Below are 17,449 nucleotides of genomic sequence, written 5' to 3'. Positions count from 1 at the left end.
CGAGTACTGAAAAAAAAAAGTCTAGTTCAATTCACAATTCATACAATTGTATGAGAGCTTTTTCTTGAGACAGCCGTCATCCAGTAGTATGCAGCTGAAGTACTGTATGTGTTCTTCCCATTCCATTGTATTAAATATTGAAAAGACTGTACGTAAGGGCCAACATTTAATAAGATGAGAAATTGTTAGTGAATCATACTTTTTTTAATTTCTAATTTTTTTAATTCAAGTGAATTCTTTAGTGAAATCATCTTTTTGCTTTTCTTACTTAAGACTGCATAGTTACTGTGACTATTGCTGTTGTCACCACTGGGTACAACAGTTGGTACTACTGCCTTGATTTCTAATGCATTGCTGGAAGTTTTATACATTGCCTTCACACTGTTAGTGCAAATATGGTCAAGAAGATAAGTACTATATTAGTGCCATTAGGATTATTGTTTTGACCTTGTGGACCTCCTGAAGAGGTCTCAGGGACACATAGGAACCTAAGGGTTATTTTTTTATTTTTTTAATTTGTGTGTGTGGTACTGAAGGTGGAACCCAGGGGCTTTTCTACCTCCAGGCTATACTCCCAGATCTCACTAAGTTGCTGAGAGCCTCACTAAGTAGCTGAGGCTGGCTTCGAACCCGTGCGATCCTCCTGTCTCAGCCTCCCAAGTGCTGGGATTACAAGCGTGCGCCACCACGCCCGGCTCTAAGGGTCACTTTTGAGAGCCGCCGCTTAGGTGTTATTTCCGTCTTTGCCTGGTTATTTAGGAATCTTTTAACTAAAGCAAACATAAAAGTAGACTGCTGAGGGCAACGATGGAATGTTCAGTCCTGCTTTTGGCTTCAAGTTAATGCCACAGGGCATGTGGTGACCAACATAAGGTAACACGTTTTTGTCCATTTCACAGTATCCTCAGGAAAAAAGCAATGGGCCCAGGGTGCCCGTGGAACTGCGAGTAAACATCTGGCTGGGCCTCAGTGCCGTTGAGAAGAAGTTCAACAGCTTTGCAGAGGGAACTTTCACCGTCTTTGCTGAAATGGTACATTTAATGATATCCCTAACTTGTCTTCTTTGGTAGGGGAAGTCTTTTACTTTTCATCCTTGGGGAAAATATTCACATACCCAAAACAGCCACGGTTGTCACCTAAAATCCCTTTCAGGGGACCTTAACCAAAGGCATAGAATGAGATCCTTTTGAGGTTTGTCAACACTGGAACTCATAAGGAATGTTTGTGTGATTAAAAGAAAAGAAAAAAAAAAAAGATGACCTTAGCAAACAATACTGAAAATGAGTGCCCTTCCAGCTCTCAGCACTAGAGCCCAATAATAGCCAGTTGTTTGGGTACCTGATGGTGAGACACTAAAGAGAGTACACACACACACACACACACACACACACACACACACACACACACGGAAATATTTGAGCTTTTTTGCTTGGGATGGAAAGGCTTTAAGTCACAGAAGACCTAGTTCATACTTAGAGAATACCTCAGATGAGTTTGCCCAAGGGCAAAAAATATGCCACCTGATCAATCACTAAGTCAAACATGAGAAGGAGGGAGAGGTGATGGAATTGCGGAAGGGTTAAAAGAGTGTGTGCATGTATGCCTCTACCATCTTGTACCCCATTAAGATGTATGACTACAATGCACCAATTAAAAAAAGAAGTAGGACAGCAAAAAAAAATGCCACCCGAATGCTTCAAACTTAATAGAGATAATTTATAAAACCTTCACTGAGTTTTAAACCTATTTGGTTAACTAAATCTTTTTGCAATGAAAACAATTTCATACTTTTAGAGATAAAAGTAGAGGGGTTTTTATTTCTTTATATGCTATTTTTAACTCAAAGTACTCATTGATTTAAATTTACTAGATGTATTTGGTGGGTCTCTCCTGACAACTTTCAAATGAGTTTCATTTACAGATGGACCTTCATGCTCAGACAGTTCACCTATAAATACATTCCTGCTACTTATCCACTACTATGCCTGATAGTTGGCTCAATATTATAGTTCTGGGCAGGAAATCCCATGACCATTTTTTTTTTTTTTTTTTTTACTTTTTGCTCATTCAGCTATGGTTGGCACAAAATAGGTCCCTGTAAAAATTTATTGAATAAAGAAATGATGATATAATTTAGCCATCCATTCCATCATTTTCCACCTGTGCATCCCAGCTTTTAAGGAGAGTGGCCTTTTGCCAGGCACTAAGCTAGGTACTGAAGATGAAGAAACCAGGCCTTGTCCTCAAGGATCTCACCATCTATCACAATGATTGTTAACCTGATCTCTTGCTAAATATGCAGACTCTAAGGGCCATTCTAGGAATTCAGGCTCTATAGCTAAAATAGGGATTAACCCCAAAGGTGATTCCAATGTGACTCCAATATGGGGCCTCTGTGGACCACTTTAAGAAATCATGGACCATGGGAGACACACAAACACGTCCTATAGCTCAGGCTTGGAAGTGCTATTGGAGGTAAGTGGGAGTTGTGCTGGAGGCCACTAAGGAGGCCCTGAGCGGAGGATGCTGACTCCCAGCCAGCTGGGCAGTGTGGAGTGGAGGCATGAGCAGATGGTGAAGAGGCTGGTTCTTACCTTTCTCTAGGATTTCTTGGCATCCACCTTCCTTACAGCTGTGTAGCTCAGACTCAGCTTGGAGGGGCTGCTCCTGAGCAACAGTCAGTCAGTCAAAGCCTCCCTTTTACTCTTTCCCATTTCCAGATCCTACCCTGCATAGAGCTGAGCCTGAGTTCTAACTCACATTACCCTCCCCCCAGTCTCATGGCTTCTTATGATGGCATCTCTTCTAGCTTCTGCCCGAAGTTGATCTCCCCTCCAGGCTTAGAGCCTGAGACAACACTACTATGCTCTCGATCCCAATTTCTTCAACAGTCCCCTACTCAAATTTCCTCCTTCCTCCTTTGCCTAAAACTCCTTCATGGCTTATGAAGTCATCCCCTCAGTGGAGTCATTAGCAGAGAAATGGAAATTTCCGTTTGGGACCAAATAGTCTCAAACCTTTCTAAGATTTAGAGCATAAAGAGTAGACCATGGATTTATCAGTTCTGACTTTGAAGGAACACTTGTAAACCAGTCAACCATTGCCACTAGATCAGCTTCCATAAAGGTCTTGGTCCACCTACCACACTCTAGAGGGAATTGAGGCTGAGAATGTTTAGGTCCCATGAGGGCTGGGTGCTAAAAGACCATCATGTTTCCAATGTGTTCTGTGTAGACTGCCTGGGAAACACACCATCAGTTATATATTATTTCTATGGGAAAATGTGGCCCAAGTTCTAAGCAGTAAATACAAATAAACTTTTTAAAATCTACACTCATAAGTTGAGGACTTACAGAATTCAGAGATAAGGTTCAGAGAACTATTTGGGAATCACTCATAATAATAATAAAAACAAGTAGCGCTATATATCATTGTTCACAAAGCATGTTCACAATCACTTGCATATTTGAACTCCAGAATAACTCACTAAGAGAGGTAATATTATCCCTAGTTTACAGACGAGGACATTGAGTCTTAGAAAGATGAACAATGACTTACCCAAAGCAGCATGATTAGTAACAGCCCTCGTTAGGTCCATACCTTCTGAGTTTTCTCACTTTTTTACTTTTTCTGATTATCTAGGCTACTTCCTAAATGGACCTGAAAATGAATGGGCAAGCTTTATTTCCTTTTCTCTGACAGTGTTACCTCAATTCATTTCTTAACAGTATGAAAATCAAGCTCTCATGTTTGGAAAATGGGGCACCTCTGGATTAGTGGGACGTCATAAATTTTCTGATGTCACTGGAAAAATAAAGCTCAAGAGGGAATTCTTTTTGCCTCCAAAAGGCTGGGAATGGGAAGGAGAATGGATAGTTGACCCAGAAAGAAGGTAAGTTTTTCATTCTCTGAGGAAAATAATAATAATAGCAATGAAGATTTTCTTTAGAAATTGCTAACAAGACTGTCTCCATCATCATTCTTCATAATATTTTTGTAACATCCTTTGAGCAAGAGTAAGTCCATAGAAAGGAAAGATGTCGCCAGGCGTGGTGGCACATGCTTGGGAGGCGGAGGCAGGAGGATCATGCAGGTTCGAAGCCAGCCACGCTGGCTTAAGAGACCCTGTTTCAAAAAAAAAAAAAAATAGGTCTGGGAGTGTAGCCCGGAGGTAGAGGGGCTTCCAGAAACCCCAGTACCACCAAAAAAAAAAAAGAAAGGAAAGATGTCATAAATGTTCCATATGATAGACAAATATAAAAAAGCACCTGACAGCTGACCACTGTCATTGTACATGTGCCAAGTAGTTTATTGAACACCAGTGTCATGTGATTTAATCTTAACTATAGCCTTACCAGATCGCTAGTGTCAAGAACAGTGAAGGGTCAAAGATTTTACCTTATTTGTACTAATAGGGTCACTCGCTCTCGTTTCATGGATACTGAGGGGAGACAACATGACTCCTGGTTCAGATGCAAAGGACTTTATTAACACTGCTGTTGCTCTCCCTGCCCCAGTTCCCATAGAGCGACACAAAAAGAGCCAGATGGCACCTGCAAGTGCAGTGGATTACATTGCAGGGGCAGAACCCTGAGTTTAGGGACTCCAACTCTTTTATAATAGGCAGTAAACATGCTGGCCCTTTGCTCTGGAGAGATGCACTACCTCTGTCTTCCAAGGCTGTTCCTCACATGAATATTCTTGAAAAAATAGTCCACCTCAAAGACAGTCAGTGCTCCAGCTGACAAGATATGTAGAAACCCAAGATGCTCACAAAGAGGTATCTTCCAGCAAGGTAGTATATTTGCACATGAGGAACCCGAGACCTAAAGAGATTAAGTAACTTATCCAACGGCACAGAGTTTTTCAGTGGTATATCTGGGCCAAGCCCCTCAAACCGGCACTCAACTATTATGCTAGGACATCTTGCAAGGAACTTTAATGGGGTGAACTGTATACTGTGTGAGTTGGATCTCAAAAGCTGTTATTAAAAAGAAAAAAGAAACAGCAGAAGGACGCAAGTGTGTTTCCCCTGAAGTCTGGGAGAAACTCAAGCCTGGTTTCTAAATGTTGCCAACAGCACTAGAACCAGAGCTCAGTCTTCTGGCCGCCTCACGATGGTGTGCTTGAGTTTGAAGGAAACATGCTCATAAAGTGGGTTTTAAGGCTTCCAACTAGAGTCTGTCCTTCCTGGCATTTGTTTCTTTTCATTGCAGAGGTGTTAAGGAGGGAGGGAAGCATGCTGACCTGTTAAGATCAGGCGTCACACATCATTGCTTCGGATGGAGGGGATGAGGGGTGGACTAGAAAGAACATGGGATGTTTTTGTCCTGGGGGATAAACCCAGAGCCATTCTATCTCCAAGCAACACCCTACCTAACCCTACTTTATTTTTTAGCATGGTCTTTCTAAATTGCTGAGGGTCTAAGTTGCTGCGGCTGGCCTAAAACCTGCAATCTTCCTGCCTTCACCTCCCAAATACTGGGATTACAGGCATGCCCACCTCGCCCCACTAGAAAGAGATTTAAACTGGGCAGAAGGCAGGGAGGACAGCAAGGGCGGGGAAAGAATGGGGAGAATTGTTATTGCAAAAGCAAAAGGTCAACACGTGTCGGGGCTGGATGGATTCTTAGAGGAGCAGCTGGGGCTTTTGCTCTCCTCTGGGGCCCAGAGAGGTGATGGGTAAACCAAATTTATACTAATAATTGGGACTATTCTTTTCCTTGGCATATACCTTTCCAATGCTTGATATGCATGATTCTAGAGGAGGACATGGCAGGAAAATATACAGAGATGGTGGAGGAAATAGGCCCCTCATTTGAAGTAGTTACCTGGCAGAAAACTCAGATCAAACCTCTATACTTCCCTCTGTGGCTTTTCAAAATAGTTCCAAGTTCAAGAGGAAAATTGGCAAGGCCCCTGGGAAGTCAGTATGGAATTCTCAAGTGCCCAAATGGAGTTTGGAGTTTTATAAATGACCTGGTTTGGCTGACAACCTAGGGTTCATTCAGAACATTTAAACCCCTCCCATCAGCTGTACAGACCAAGCAGCCCAGGACTATCTCCGCTCCACTGTTAAAAGTAGGAGAGACCCAGAGGAGTGAGTCCTTATTCTTTGAACTGTTAGCCAAGAGTTTCACTGAGAAAAAGCTGAACAGCCCTACACTAAAACAAAAAAAGACACAGGAGGCGCTGTCTGGGATCCCCAAGAGAAGCTGCCCACTACTCTGTTTTCCTCGTCCCTGCCCTAATTATTAAGTAGGAGTGCCTGGCTCATTTGAGATCTTATAATTTAGATCTCCTCTTTCCAGTCAGCACTATCTCCAAAGGAATGTCAAAAGCTGTTTGTACAAAGATGAGCTTGGAGGGGAGAGCCCACGGGGCCAGGCGAGGGGGAGCTGGTACCATTCCCAGGGTGTAGATGTCTCCGGACTACTGGCAATCACTGGGGGTGCTGGTTACCACTTCTCCTTGGGTAACACAAGCCCTTGCCTGCCTGCAGCTTGCTGACAGAGGCAGATGCGGGTCACACCGAGTTCACGGATGAAGTCTACCAAAATGAGAGTCGCTACCCTGGGGGCGAGTGGAAGCCAGCCGAGGACACATACACCGATGCGGTGAGCTCTCCAGGGGACCCTCAGGTGTCCCCTCTGTGAATCACGGTCTGCTGGGAACCCACCGCCACCAGGCCTCACGTTACCCTCTCTTCTGCTACGTCTTTTGTCCCAGATAGCCTTCCAGTTGCAATTTATGCCATCATCATTCCTTCCTTAGAAAAGAAATTAGGCCTCTGTGACTAGAGGCTGCTGTGTGGTAAAGTTTGGGTCGTGCATACTTTTTAGGGCAAATGTTTATTTATTATTTAGCTAGTTTTAAAAATCATAACACAAAATATGGTCATGTCTTTTTTAAAAATTCAAACAGCATACAAGAAAACGAAATGTAGCTCTCCCCCACTCAATTCTACTCACCAAAGATACCCGTTTTCTGTTCATATGCAGTTGTTTGACTTCTCTTTTTCTTTCACCTAAATGGAATTGTGCTGTGTGCACAATTTGGCAACTTGTATTTTTTACACAATAATATATCTTAGACAACTTTTGGTATTAATACATATAGTTCCATGAGCTTTTTAAAACTGGCTCTAGAGTATTTTATTACATATGTCTACTATAATTTATTTAACTAAATCTCCTTATAACACTTAGGGTTTAGTGGTGGGTTTTTATCTTTTTTTTAATAAACAATGTGATAGTGTCTATATAAATATATTATTCACTTGTGAAAAATTTTCTCTAGGAAATATCTTGGATATGCCTGATTAAAACTTAAATTCATATAAAAATATTTTTGTGTATATGGTACTAGGGACTGTACCCAGAGACATTCTACTTCTGAGCTACACTTCCATTCCTATTTCTTTCTTTCTTTCTTTTGGAACAGGGTCTCACTAAGTTGCAAAGGGCTGTATAAGGTTGCTAAGGCTGGCCATGTATCTATGACCCTCCTGTCCCAGTCTCCCAAGTACTGGGATTGTAGACCTGGCTTAAAATTTTGATAAACATTGCCAAATTGCTTTCAAAGAGGTTGTATACATGTCTATTTTCAGCAACAGTATATGAGGGGACTTTTTGCCTAAACACCATTCTACTTTGCCATCTATGTCAGTATACAAACAGTGATATCCTGTTGATTTCTCAAATTTCCACTCTTAATTTAAAGTAAAACGAGTGTTTTCTCATGTTTATGGGCCACCTTTATTTTCTTTACTTATGAATATCCTTTTCGTAATTTTTCTATTAGTTTTATATAAACTCAAGTTAATATTTTACATGAACTTTGTTCGATCTTCTATGATTAGCATCATGAACCTCCAGTAGCTTTCCCTGTACTTGTGAACATGTATATTTAATGTTTGATCCATTCTCTGATGGTTTTTTTTTTTTGGGGGGGGGGTTCTAGGGATGCAACCCAGGGGCTTTTGATCTCTGAGCTACACCCCCTGCCCTATTTTTTATTCTTTATTTTGAAACCGGGTCTCACTGAGTTGCAGAGGGCCTCACTAAGTAGCTGAGGCTGTCCGCGAACCGCGATCCGCCGGTCTCAGCCTCCCGAATGCTGGGATTACAAGCGTGCGCCACCACGCCCGGCCCCAGATGGGTTTTTAAACTATATAATCCCTCATAAAATTAATTTGCACCATTTCATAATATTAAGTTGGATAATATGAAACTTCTAATATTCGAGCACTTTGACCTACAAAAATAGCACCTTCACAAGTTTCAACCTAATACTATTTCCTAATAGTTAAGGCAGAAGATAGTCCAAACAATTTTTATGTAGCAATTGTGCATAAATACAGATTGGACATTTTTCTGAGTCAGAGGAATCTCTAAGATAGCATCTGCATAAAGGCAATACGAGGAATCTTTTCTCATCGTTGCATCTCATTAGCACAGCAGCTCACACCCCCCCTTATTTGTTTATTTGAAGAATGGCGATAAAGCAGCATCACCCAGCGAGCTGACGTGCCCTCCAGGGTGGGAGTGGGACGATGATGCATGGGTGTATGACATAAACCGAGCGGTGGATGAGAAAGGTAATATTTCACATTTGTTTTCCTGACTACAAGCCCTGCGTCAGGGCCTTGGTTAACCAGAGTAAAATTTTCTGGGAGGAAGGTCCTACCTCTTGTTGGTCTGTGACAACTGGTTCATGTGGTACTCCACCTGTGACTATTCAATTGTGCAGTCTGAGGGATGAATAAATACTTGAACAGGTTCTGGAGGGGTAATCATGAAAAATAGCAGGTGACAGGGGTCTAGGAGGAAATTTAGAAGAGAGCAGGGTTTGGATTTTCTCTATCCTGATCACACCCTATAATCACACTCAAGGGCCCCTTCTACCTCAGAAAAGGAAACCGTAAAATGCCTTAAAAGTCATCCTATTCAGTAAAAATGTAGAATATTGAAATATCATCGACTAATAATGATGTTTACTATTTTCTATGATCAGTAACCTAAAGTTAAATGAACTATAGCATTTGGAATTATCAGTAGAGAACATCTGATTGACACTTTTTCTCCTAAGATGGAATAGAGCATAGATACAGAAGATCTCAAAGAGGTTCAAAGTTCCTTACTGGTCTTGGTACACACACCAGGTCTTCCGATAATACTTAGCACTGGTCAAGTGTGACGACACACGCTTATAATCTCTGTACTTGGAGGGCTGAGATAGGAAGATCACAGGTTCGAGGACAGCCTTAGCAAATAGTCTCATTAACCTAGTGAGACCCTGCTTAAAAATAGAATTAAAAATAAAAATAGGGCTGGGGGTAGAGCTGGGGGTAGAATGCCCCTGGGTTCAGTCCCCAGTGCCACAAAACAAATACTTAGCATTGATTGACCGGTGGCGAAGCATGGACCTAGTATTTGGTATGCATTATTTTGATTGTCTTAAATTAATCCTATCAAAAGGTATATTTTGCCTCTGTAGGGAGGAAACTGGGCTATTGGTGGGTTTACCAACATTTAGTGAGTTAGCAAACAGCCTTCACATGGGAGTGCTGGGTTTGAACCCAGGGCCTGTGATCATGCAGTCCACACCCTTACTTGCCCTCCTCCTTTACATCTTGAGCTGTGCACTATTCTTAGATGCATTCAGTTATCATGAGTGATTGGAGCCTATTGGTGGGGAGAACCCCATAACCAACCAAAAGGAAGTCTGTGTTTGGTTTGCCTGAATTGCATCAAAGTGTTTGGGGGCAGAGAGAGGGACTGGATGTTTCCCAAAAGTGTACTCGGCGATGTGGCAGATGCATCTCTTTTGGATAACTGGAAACAAACTCTGTTCCAGGCTGGGAGTACGGAATTACCATTCCTCCTGATAATAAGCCGAAGTCCTGGGTTGCAGCAGAAAAAATGTATCACACTCATAGACGGCGAAGGCTGGTCCGAAAACGCAAGAAAGATTTAACACAAACGGCTTCAAGCACTGCCCGGGTAAGAGGAGCGGGGAGGAAGGGCATCCCAGCTGTGACTTCCCCTAAGCCAAGCCTCTAGTAGGTAGCAGAGCTGGTGTTTAAAACCAGCTCAGTTCTTCACAGAAACTCTATTGTTGCAACGGCTTATCTCTGTAGATGCTATGAAGTTACTTTTTGTTCTGTGGTGAGCTTCCTGGGAGCAGAAATGGAGCCACAGTCGTCTCTGTAATCACCCTGGCTTGCTCAGGCACGTGGTCCAGGGAATGGTGGACTAGCATTCACACTGGGGGGACCAGTGAGTCTTGGCTAGTGAATTCTCCCATCCCAATGAGGTGTGAAGTTTCTAGAGATGCTCGACTCTCTCCTTCCACCTAAGAACACTAACATGGAGTGAGATGAACCCAGGGGCCACCAGGCAGAAGACCCAGGACTGGCCCCGCTCTACTGATGCATGTCACTGAGACTTGGATCATGTTCCCTAGCCTGCCTCATTTTTAACTACATGAAATATGTCCTTGTAACTATTTTTTTTCTTTTTTTTTTTTTTTTTTTTAGCCCAGGATGATTCTGCCTCCAAGCTATACCTCCAGTCCTTCTAAAAATTTATTTTGAGCTGGGCATGGTGGCGCACACCTGTAATCCTAGTACTTGGGAAGCTGAGAGAGGAGGATGGCAGGTTCAAAGCCAGCCTTGGCAACTTGGCAAAGTTCTCAGCAACCTAGGGAGACCCTATTTCCAAATAAGAATTTTTAAAAAATCAGACTGCGGGTGTAGCTTGGAGGTTGAATATCTCTGGGTTCAATACCTAGTACCACACAAAAAAATTGTTTTTGAAACAGGCCCTTGGTAAATTGCCAAGGGTCTCACTAAATTGCCAAGACTGGCCTTGAACCTGTGATCCTCCTATCTCAGCCTCCAAGTACCGGGATTACAGGTATGTGCCACCATGTTAAACTTCATTGTCACTGGTAATGCTACTATAGGGTCAGTTAAAAGATTATACTTAACATGGATTTTATTTTACAAATAGGAAAAAACACCAGGCCCTACAATAATAATGATCCTCCATATGGAGCTCTTATTTCTAAATTCATAAATATTTCTCAATATTAATTTACATTTGTTAAATCTGGTCACTTTTTTTTTTTTTTTTTTTTTGGCAGGTCTGGGGATGGAACCCAGGTGCATTTAACCTCTGAGCTACACGCCCTGCCCTATTTTTATTCTTTATTTTGAGACAGGGTCTCACTAAGTTGCAGAGGGCCTCACTAAGTAGTAGCTGATCAAACAGCGATCCTGCAGATCTGGTCACCTTTTAAAGCTACTTAAATTGAATTGTGGCCACTAAAATATCAGTTCCATGAAGGCAAAGACTCCATCTGTCTTTTTTCTCCACTGCGTTCTCAGCCTTTAATATGATTCCTGTCACATATTTGATCAATGCATAGAATAAAACATTGAAAACGGATTTTATTTATGTATAAATAGTGTTTAGGATGAAAGTACTCTATTCTCTAATGTTATGGAAGTACAATATTCTGATCTGCAACTTAATTATGAGCTCTGACGGCCATTAGCTAAAGCAAAACATTTGAAAACTGAGGGAAGAATGTCATTTTCTTGCCTTCATATATAAAATGGAGAATAATCATGCTTTCCAAACTATGTCACCATAGCAACATTCTTATGAACTAATACAGTCAGACAAGAGAAATCAATTTGAAAAAGAATCTACTAGCTCACTCCACCCCCAGGCCTGAATGGAGTGCCCCTCCTTGGTTTTGGTTAGTTTTTGTTTTTTGAGTTTTTTTGTTGTTGTTGTTTTGTGATGCTAGGGATCAAATCCAGAACCTTGCATGAGCTAGGCAAGCTCTCTCCCTGGGCCATACCCCCAGGACAAGGTGCCCCTCCTCAGGGTATATCTGCCACATCTCTTTGCGCTGTAATTGCCTGCCTACCTCTCTGTATTCCTACAGTCCCTCAGCTCTCAAGGGCAGAGGTCCTGTCCCTTTTGTTCTTAGCTACATCCCTGGCTTCTACCATAAGCCGGACACCAACCATATCTTCATTCCTACATATTTGTTGATTGACAAGATGACCTGCTTTATCAATATATGGGATATAATCATTGTCATTAAATGTCTTACTTCTGTTTTAGGCCTTGGAAGAATTTGAAGACAGGGAGGGATGGGAATATGCTTCTCTAATTGGCTGGAAATTTCACTGGAAACAGCGGAGTTCAGATACCTTTCGTCGCAGACGCTGGAGGAGAAAAATGGCTCCTTCAGAAACCCATGGCGCCGCTGCCATCTTTAAACTGGAAGGTGCCCTTGTAAGTAACCAAGAGCCAAAGCCCAAATAACATTGCTATAGAGAAAACATGTGAGTGTTGGACACAACCCCACCGACGTCATGGAGGGCCCTGTAACCCCAGAGCTGTAAGACTGCAAGTCATTTGGGGGAAAGTTACGCATTAAGGTGTCTAGTAGGCCTTATAAGATGAATAGGCCGTTAACATATGAAAGGTTCCAGGCAATACACTGCAGACACACCTGCCGTATCCACCTTTGTCCAAGTGTCTATTTCAGAACCTTCTATCAGGTAACGTCTATTACCATCCCGGGCACAGGTTCCTTGACTCATCCTTTGGGAATCGCAACTATTCACCAAATAAAAGAATTAACTATACAGATGTGAGGGTGAGGAAAACAGAGGGGTGGCTTACAAAATTAGAGGACATTTCAGATGGAAACGCAATAAAGAAGGCAGGGACCTAAAACAAAACACAGGCAGGTAGAAAGAATGAGTAAGAAAAAGACAGTCAATGACCCCAAAACAATATGGTGGCCAAGCCCCATTTCCAGACAGCCCGTTTTTGTGTTTCTGTACTTCTGCTTTATCTCTTCCTTTCCCTATCCCTTTAGTCCTCTTATTTATCCTTTCCATTTTCCCTCTTTTCCCCTGTTCTTTGAGCAGCAGGGCTTGGTAAACCGGAACTTGAGGCTGAGGTTTGGCCTTGACCCCTGTTGCGTTGTGTTCCAGCTCAGTGACTCACTTGCTATCCTGGGTCTTACTCATCCTGAAAAATGGCGTGATTGACTGATACCATCTCTCCTTAAAGCCACCACTCTGTCTGTAGGTCCTGCTGACCGACTCTCCTGCCTCCTACTTTAGGGCGCAGACACCAGCGAGGACGGCGATGAGAAGAGCATGGAGAAGCATAAGCACAGCGCCACCACTGTGTTTGGGGCCAACACCCCCATCGTGTCTTGTCATTTTGACAGTGAGTTTTCAGCATGTCTTTGTGGATTCCGCTTCTATGACTTGTCTCAAGGGAATTCTTGGAATCACCTAATAGGATCAAAATCTCCTCATGAGAACCTGACACTGTGTGTGTGTGTGTGTGTGTGTGTGTGTGTGTGTGTGTGTGTGTGTTGTACTGGGGATTGAACCCAGGGGCAGTCTACCTGTGAGCTACACCCCCTTTATAAGATGGGGGCCTTATTTTATTCTTTATTTTGAAACAGGGTCTAAGTTGCTGAGGGCCTTACTAAGTTACTGAAGCAGGGAGCTAAAACCAAAAAAACAAGCAGGTAGAATGAAAGACAGGAGGATTGCTGGCCGAGAACCTGCAGTCTTCCCGTTTCAGCCTCTTGAGTACTGGGTATCACAAGCGTGCACCACCATGCTGAGTGGAATTTTTAAAATACAGTTTTGCCTGGTGTGGTGGCACATGCTTACAATCCCTGAACTCAGGAGGCTGAGGCAAGAAGATTGCAGTTTCGCAGCCAGCCTCAGCTACTTAGTGAGGCTCTCGGCAACTTAGTGAGACCTTGTTTCCAAATAAAACATAAAACAAATAAAACATAGTGCTGGGGGTGTAGCTTGGAGGTAAAATGCTCCTGGGTTCAATTCCCAGTACCACAAAATAAATAATTAAATAATTACACACATACATACATACATACATACATACATACAGTTTTAAAAACTTTATCATATTCAGAGTGAAGGATGCTTGAGTCACTGCTTATAACAGTCTGATGTATACTATTTCTATCGGGTAAGTCCTCCAAATTATCATTTTATTTTATTTTATTTTATTGTTTTGGTGGTGCTGGGGATGGAAACCAGCGGGCCTTCTACTTCTGGGCTACACTCCCAGACCTGTTTTATATTTTTATTTGGAAACAGGGTCTCTTAAGCCAGCTGAAACTGGCTTTGAACCTGCTGGATCCTCCTGTCTCAGACTCCCAAGTGCGGGGATTACAAGTGTGCACCAGCCCGGCCAAATGATCATTTTATTTTATTTTATTTTATTTTGCGGGTCTGGGGGTGTAACCCAGGGATCCAGGGGCATTCGACCTCCAAGCTACACCCCTGCCCTATTTTTTATTCTTTATTTTGAAACCGGGTCTCACTGAGTTGCAGAGGGCCTCACTAAGTAGCTGAGGCTGTCCGCGAACCGCGATCCTCCGGTCTCAGCCTCCCGAATGCTGGGATTACAAGCGTGCGCCACCACGCCCGGCTTCAAATGATCATTTTAATTGAATAAGAAAGGTTCATAGTTTAAGTAAATGTTAGTTTCAATGACAACCTTCGGGAATTTCAGAATAAGGCAGATCTACTTAATAATAACAACAACAAACACTTACCTAGTTCTTAGAATGCACCAAGCACTGTACACAAAGTATATAATTTTCATAATGACCTTTAAGGTGCATGCTACTAAGGAATCCAGTTTACTGAGAAGGGAACCAGGGTATAAAGATTAAATAAATGAATTCCAGCAGTCAGGGTCCCAAGTCTGTACACTCAATCATGGTGCTCTGCTATCTCTCAAAGTATGTATGTGTGTGTTCGGGTGTGGATAGGGTGTGTACATCTTGCATTAGCATAATAACGAAGAGGAGTATGTAGATTTTGAAAGGTCAAGGAAACATTTAGCAGATAACTGTATCCCAGATCTGGTACTAAAGTAGTACCGGCAGCTCTATATCAATAACTGCTAGAGACCCAGTCTTATTTTAAAGGTATGTATTATACCAGGGAGTAACCTGAATCCAGGTGTTTTACAACAAGAATAATGTTCTCCTGGTTGACATACTTGATTGAGTTTATTGTGGTGTTTTTTTTTTAAATATAGTAGTCTCGCTGGGCATGGTAGTGCACTCTTGTAATCCCCGCGCTTGGGAGGCAGAGACAGGAGGTCCGCGCAGGCCTGAAGCCAACTTCAACTCGCTTAAGAGACCCTGTTTCCAAATAAAAATATAAAATAGGTCTGGGAGTGTAGCCCGGAGGTAGAAGGGTCTCCAGGAACCCCAGTACCACCAAAAAAATAGATAGATAGATAGATAGATAGATAGATGGATGGATGATAGATAGTAGTCTCTCATTATGCAAAACTGGAGATAGTACTGAAATCTCAGCATACTGTCTTTGTTTTTATACACGCATACCTACAAGAAAGTGGTTTTTTTTTTATTTTGTGGTATTGGGGATGGAACCCAGGGGCTTTCTACCTCGGGGCTATACTCCCAGACCTATTTTATATTTTATTTGGAAACAGTTGCTGAGAGCCTAAGTAGCTGAGGCTGGCTTCAAACTTACGTGATCCTCCTGTCTCAGCCTCCCAAGTACTGGGATTACAAGCGTGCGCCACCATGCCCAGCTTACAAGAAAGTTTAATTTATAAGTCAAGCAGAGTAGGAGGTCAATAATAATAACTAATAATACTATGAATAGTTATAACAACATATTATAATAATCGACAGCATCCCTACTCTTGCTCTTTGGGGTTCTTATTAAGTATAATAAGGATTACTTAACACAAGCACTGCAGTACTGATACCACAACAGTCTGATCTGGTACCTGAGATAGCTACTTGGTGACTAATGCGTAGGCAGCATATACAGCATGGATACACAGAGGGATGATTCCCCTCCTGAGTAGGATGGAGCAGAATTATTTCATCCCACCACTTAGAATGGAATCCAACTGAAAACTTAGGAATGGTTTATTTCTAGAATTTTCCACTTAATATTTACAGACATTGATTGACTATAGACAACAGAAACCGTGGAAAGCAAATTCAGATGAGGAAGAATATTGTAAGTGTTATTTTACAGGAAACAGAACTACCTTGGGGAGCGCATGATCTAACCACCATGTGTGCTCTTTATTCTGGGGGACTAGATTCAAGGGATCCGTCCATTTATCCAAGACATATGTTATCTCCCAATATCCCAGAGAAACACCACAACACAGTGTCATATTTCTTGTATGTAACCTCCATCTTTTTTTTTTTTTTTTTTTTTTTTTTTTTAGGGGTCTACGTCTACCATCTGCGCTGCTATATCTATCAAGCCAGGAACCTCATGGCTTTAGACAAGGATAGCTTTTCAGGTAACAAAAAAGTCCCCGTGACACATGCGATTGCAGAGCAGGTTAGCTGGGTGCCCCTTTCAGGTGAATGTTTTGCTGTTGTAATTTCTAACTCCAAGAACTATTACGGGAGCGTACTTCGGTATCCTTGGAGTAAACTGCTACGTAGTTAAAGAATTACCTAGTGCGTCAAGATCCATTGCTAGGTGCTGGAGAGACACAGGAGATACCGGGCACTTTAATGTTAGCAATCACTGATTCAGTAACTAAAAAGTGCCAAGAAGAGCAATTCTGTTCTCTCTTTGTACACATGGGTGTGGTTTTGATCCCAGGCTCTTGGGTGGACTGGTAAATTAATGTCCTTTATGGTCTTTGTAGTTCTTAGAGGTGACAAATGGATCACACACTTGCCCATCTGCCTATATGGCAGCAGGCTGGGAGCATCTGGAGTCTGTCTTTCCTCTGCTCCTGCTCCTCATACTCCCAACACCATCAGGTGATGATGATGTTGAGGCCTCATCACCCCCACACAAATGCCCTGCGTGGCTTTGCTGTCTTGGGACCTCTTCTAAGGGGGAGTCTGTCGGCAGAGCGGGAACATGGCAGAACCTTCCTGCCTGGGGATTTGTGCTCTGACCTCTGGAACCATGGGCAGTGGGGGCCATCCTAGGCTGTTAGGAAGCACTCCACTTTGGAATCGGAAGCCCAGGAGAGCTCCCCTGGACCTTCTAATGGAAGCAGCTCTTTAACCATTTGCTTGGCACTCCAGTGAACTCACTGCAATTCTCAAGTGTGTTTCAAGCACAAATGTTATCTACTTTTCATGAAGGATTTCCTTTCCTTACAAACTAGACCAAATTCAAGGCCATCCCTCTACTGTAATACACATAGCCATCATTTTTTAAAGACATTTTCAAATATTCTCCACCAGGGGGCACTCCATCACTGTAAGACAGAGAATTCTGTCAAAATTCTCGCCTGCCATTACATAAAACTCTAAACATATTTCTTGCCGTTTGAGATACATGCGATTTATCATCAGGACAAAAGCAAAGACTTCCATTCATATGATGGCTGTC

General features: G+C 42.4%; 1 protein-coding gene across 2 annotated transcripts in view; it reads left to right on the top strand.

The window, feature by feature from the left end:
* Window positions 1-17,449, top strand: part of MYOF (myoferlin) — a gene marked incomplete at both ends in the record, with an annotated part of 168,850 nt that overhangs the window by 104,377 nt on the left and 47,024 nt on the right. For both annotated transcript variants that reach the window (XM_080693595.1, XM_080693594.1), the window contains 8 exons: window positions 900-1,031; window positions 3,729-3,892; window positions 6,503-6,617; window positions 8,494-8,599; window positions 9,859-10,004; window positions 12,144-12,317; window positions 13,160-13,268; window positions 16,314-16,391. In XM_080693595.1, coding sequence (XP_080549721.1) covers window positions 900-1,031; window positions 3,729-3,892; window positions 6,503-6,617; window positions 8,494-8,599; window positions 9,859-10,004; window positions 12,144-12,317; window positions 13,160-13,268; window positions 16,314-16,391 — 1,024 coding nt within the window. The remainder of the gene's footprint in view (window positions 1-899; window positions 1,032-3,728; window positions 3,893-6,502; window positions 6,618-8,493; window positions 8,600-9,858; window positions 10,005-12,143; window positions 12,318-13,159; window positions 13,269-16,313; window positions 16,392-17,449) is intronic.

This window comes from Muscardinus avellanarius (genome assembly GCF_963383645.1).
Source record: "Muscardinus avellanarius genome assembly, chromosome: 4".
Taxonomy (NCBI): domain Eukaryota; kingdom Metazoa; phylum Chordata; class Mammalia; order Rodentia; family Gliridae; genus Muscardinus; species Muscardinus avellanarius.
This window is presented reverse-complemented; position numbering and strand designations above follow the sequence as displayed.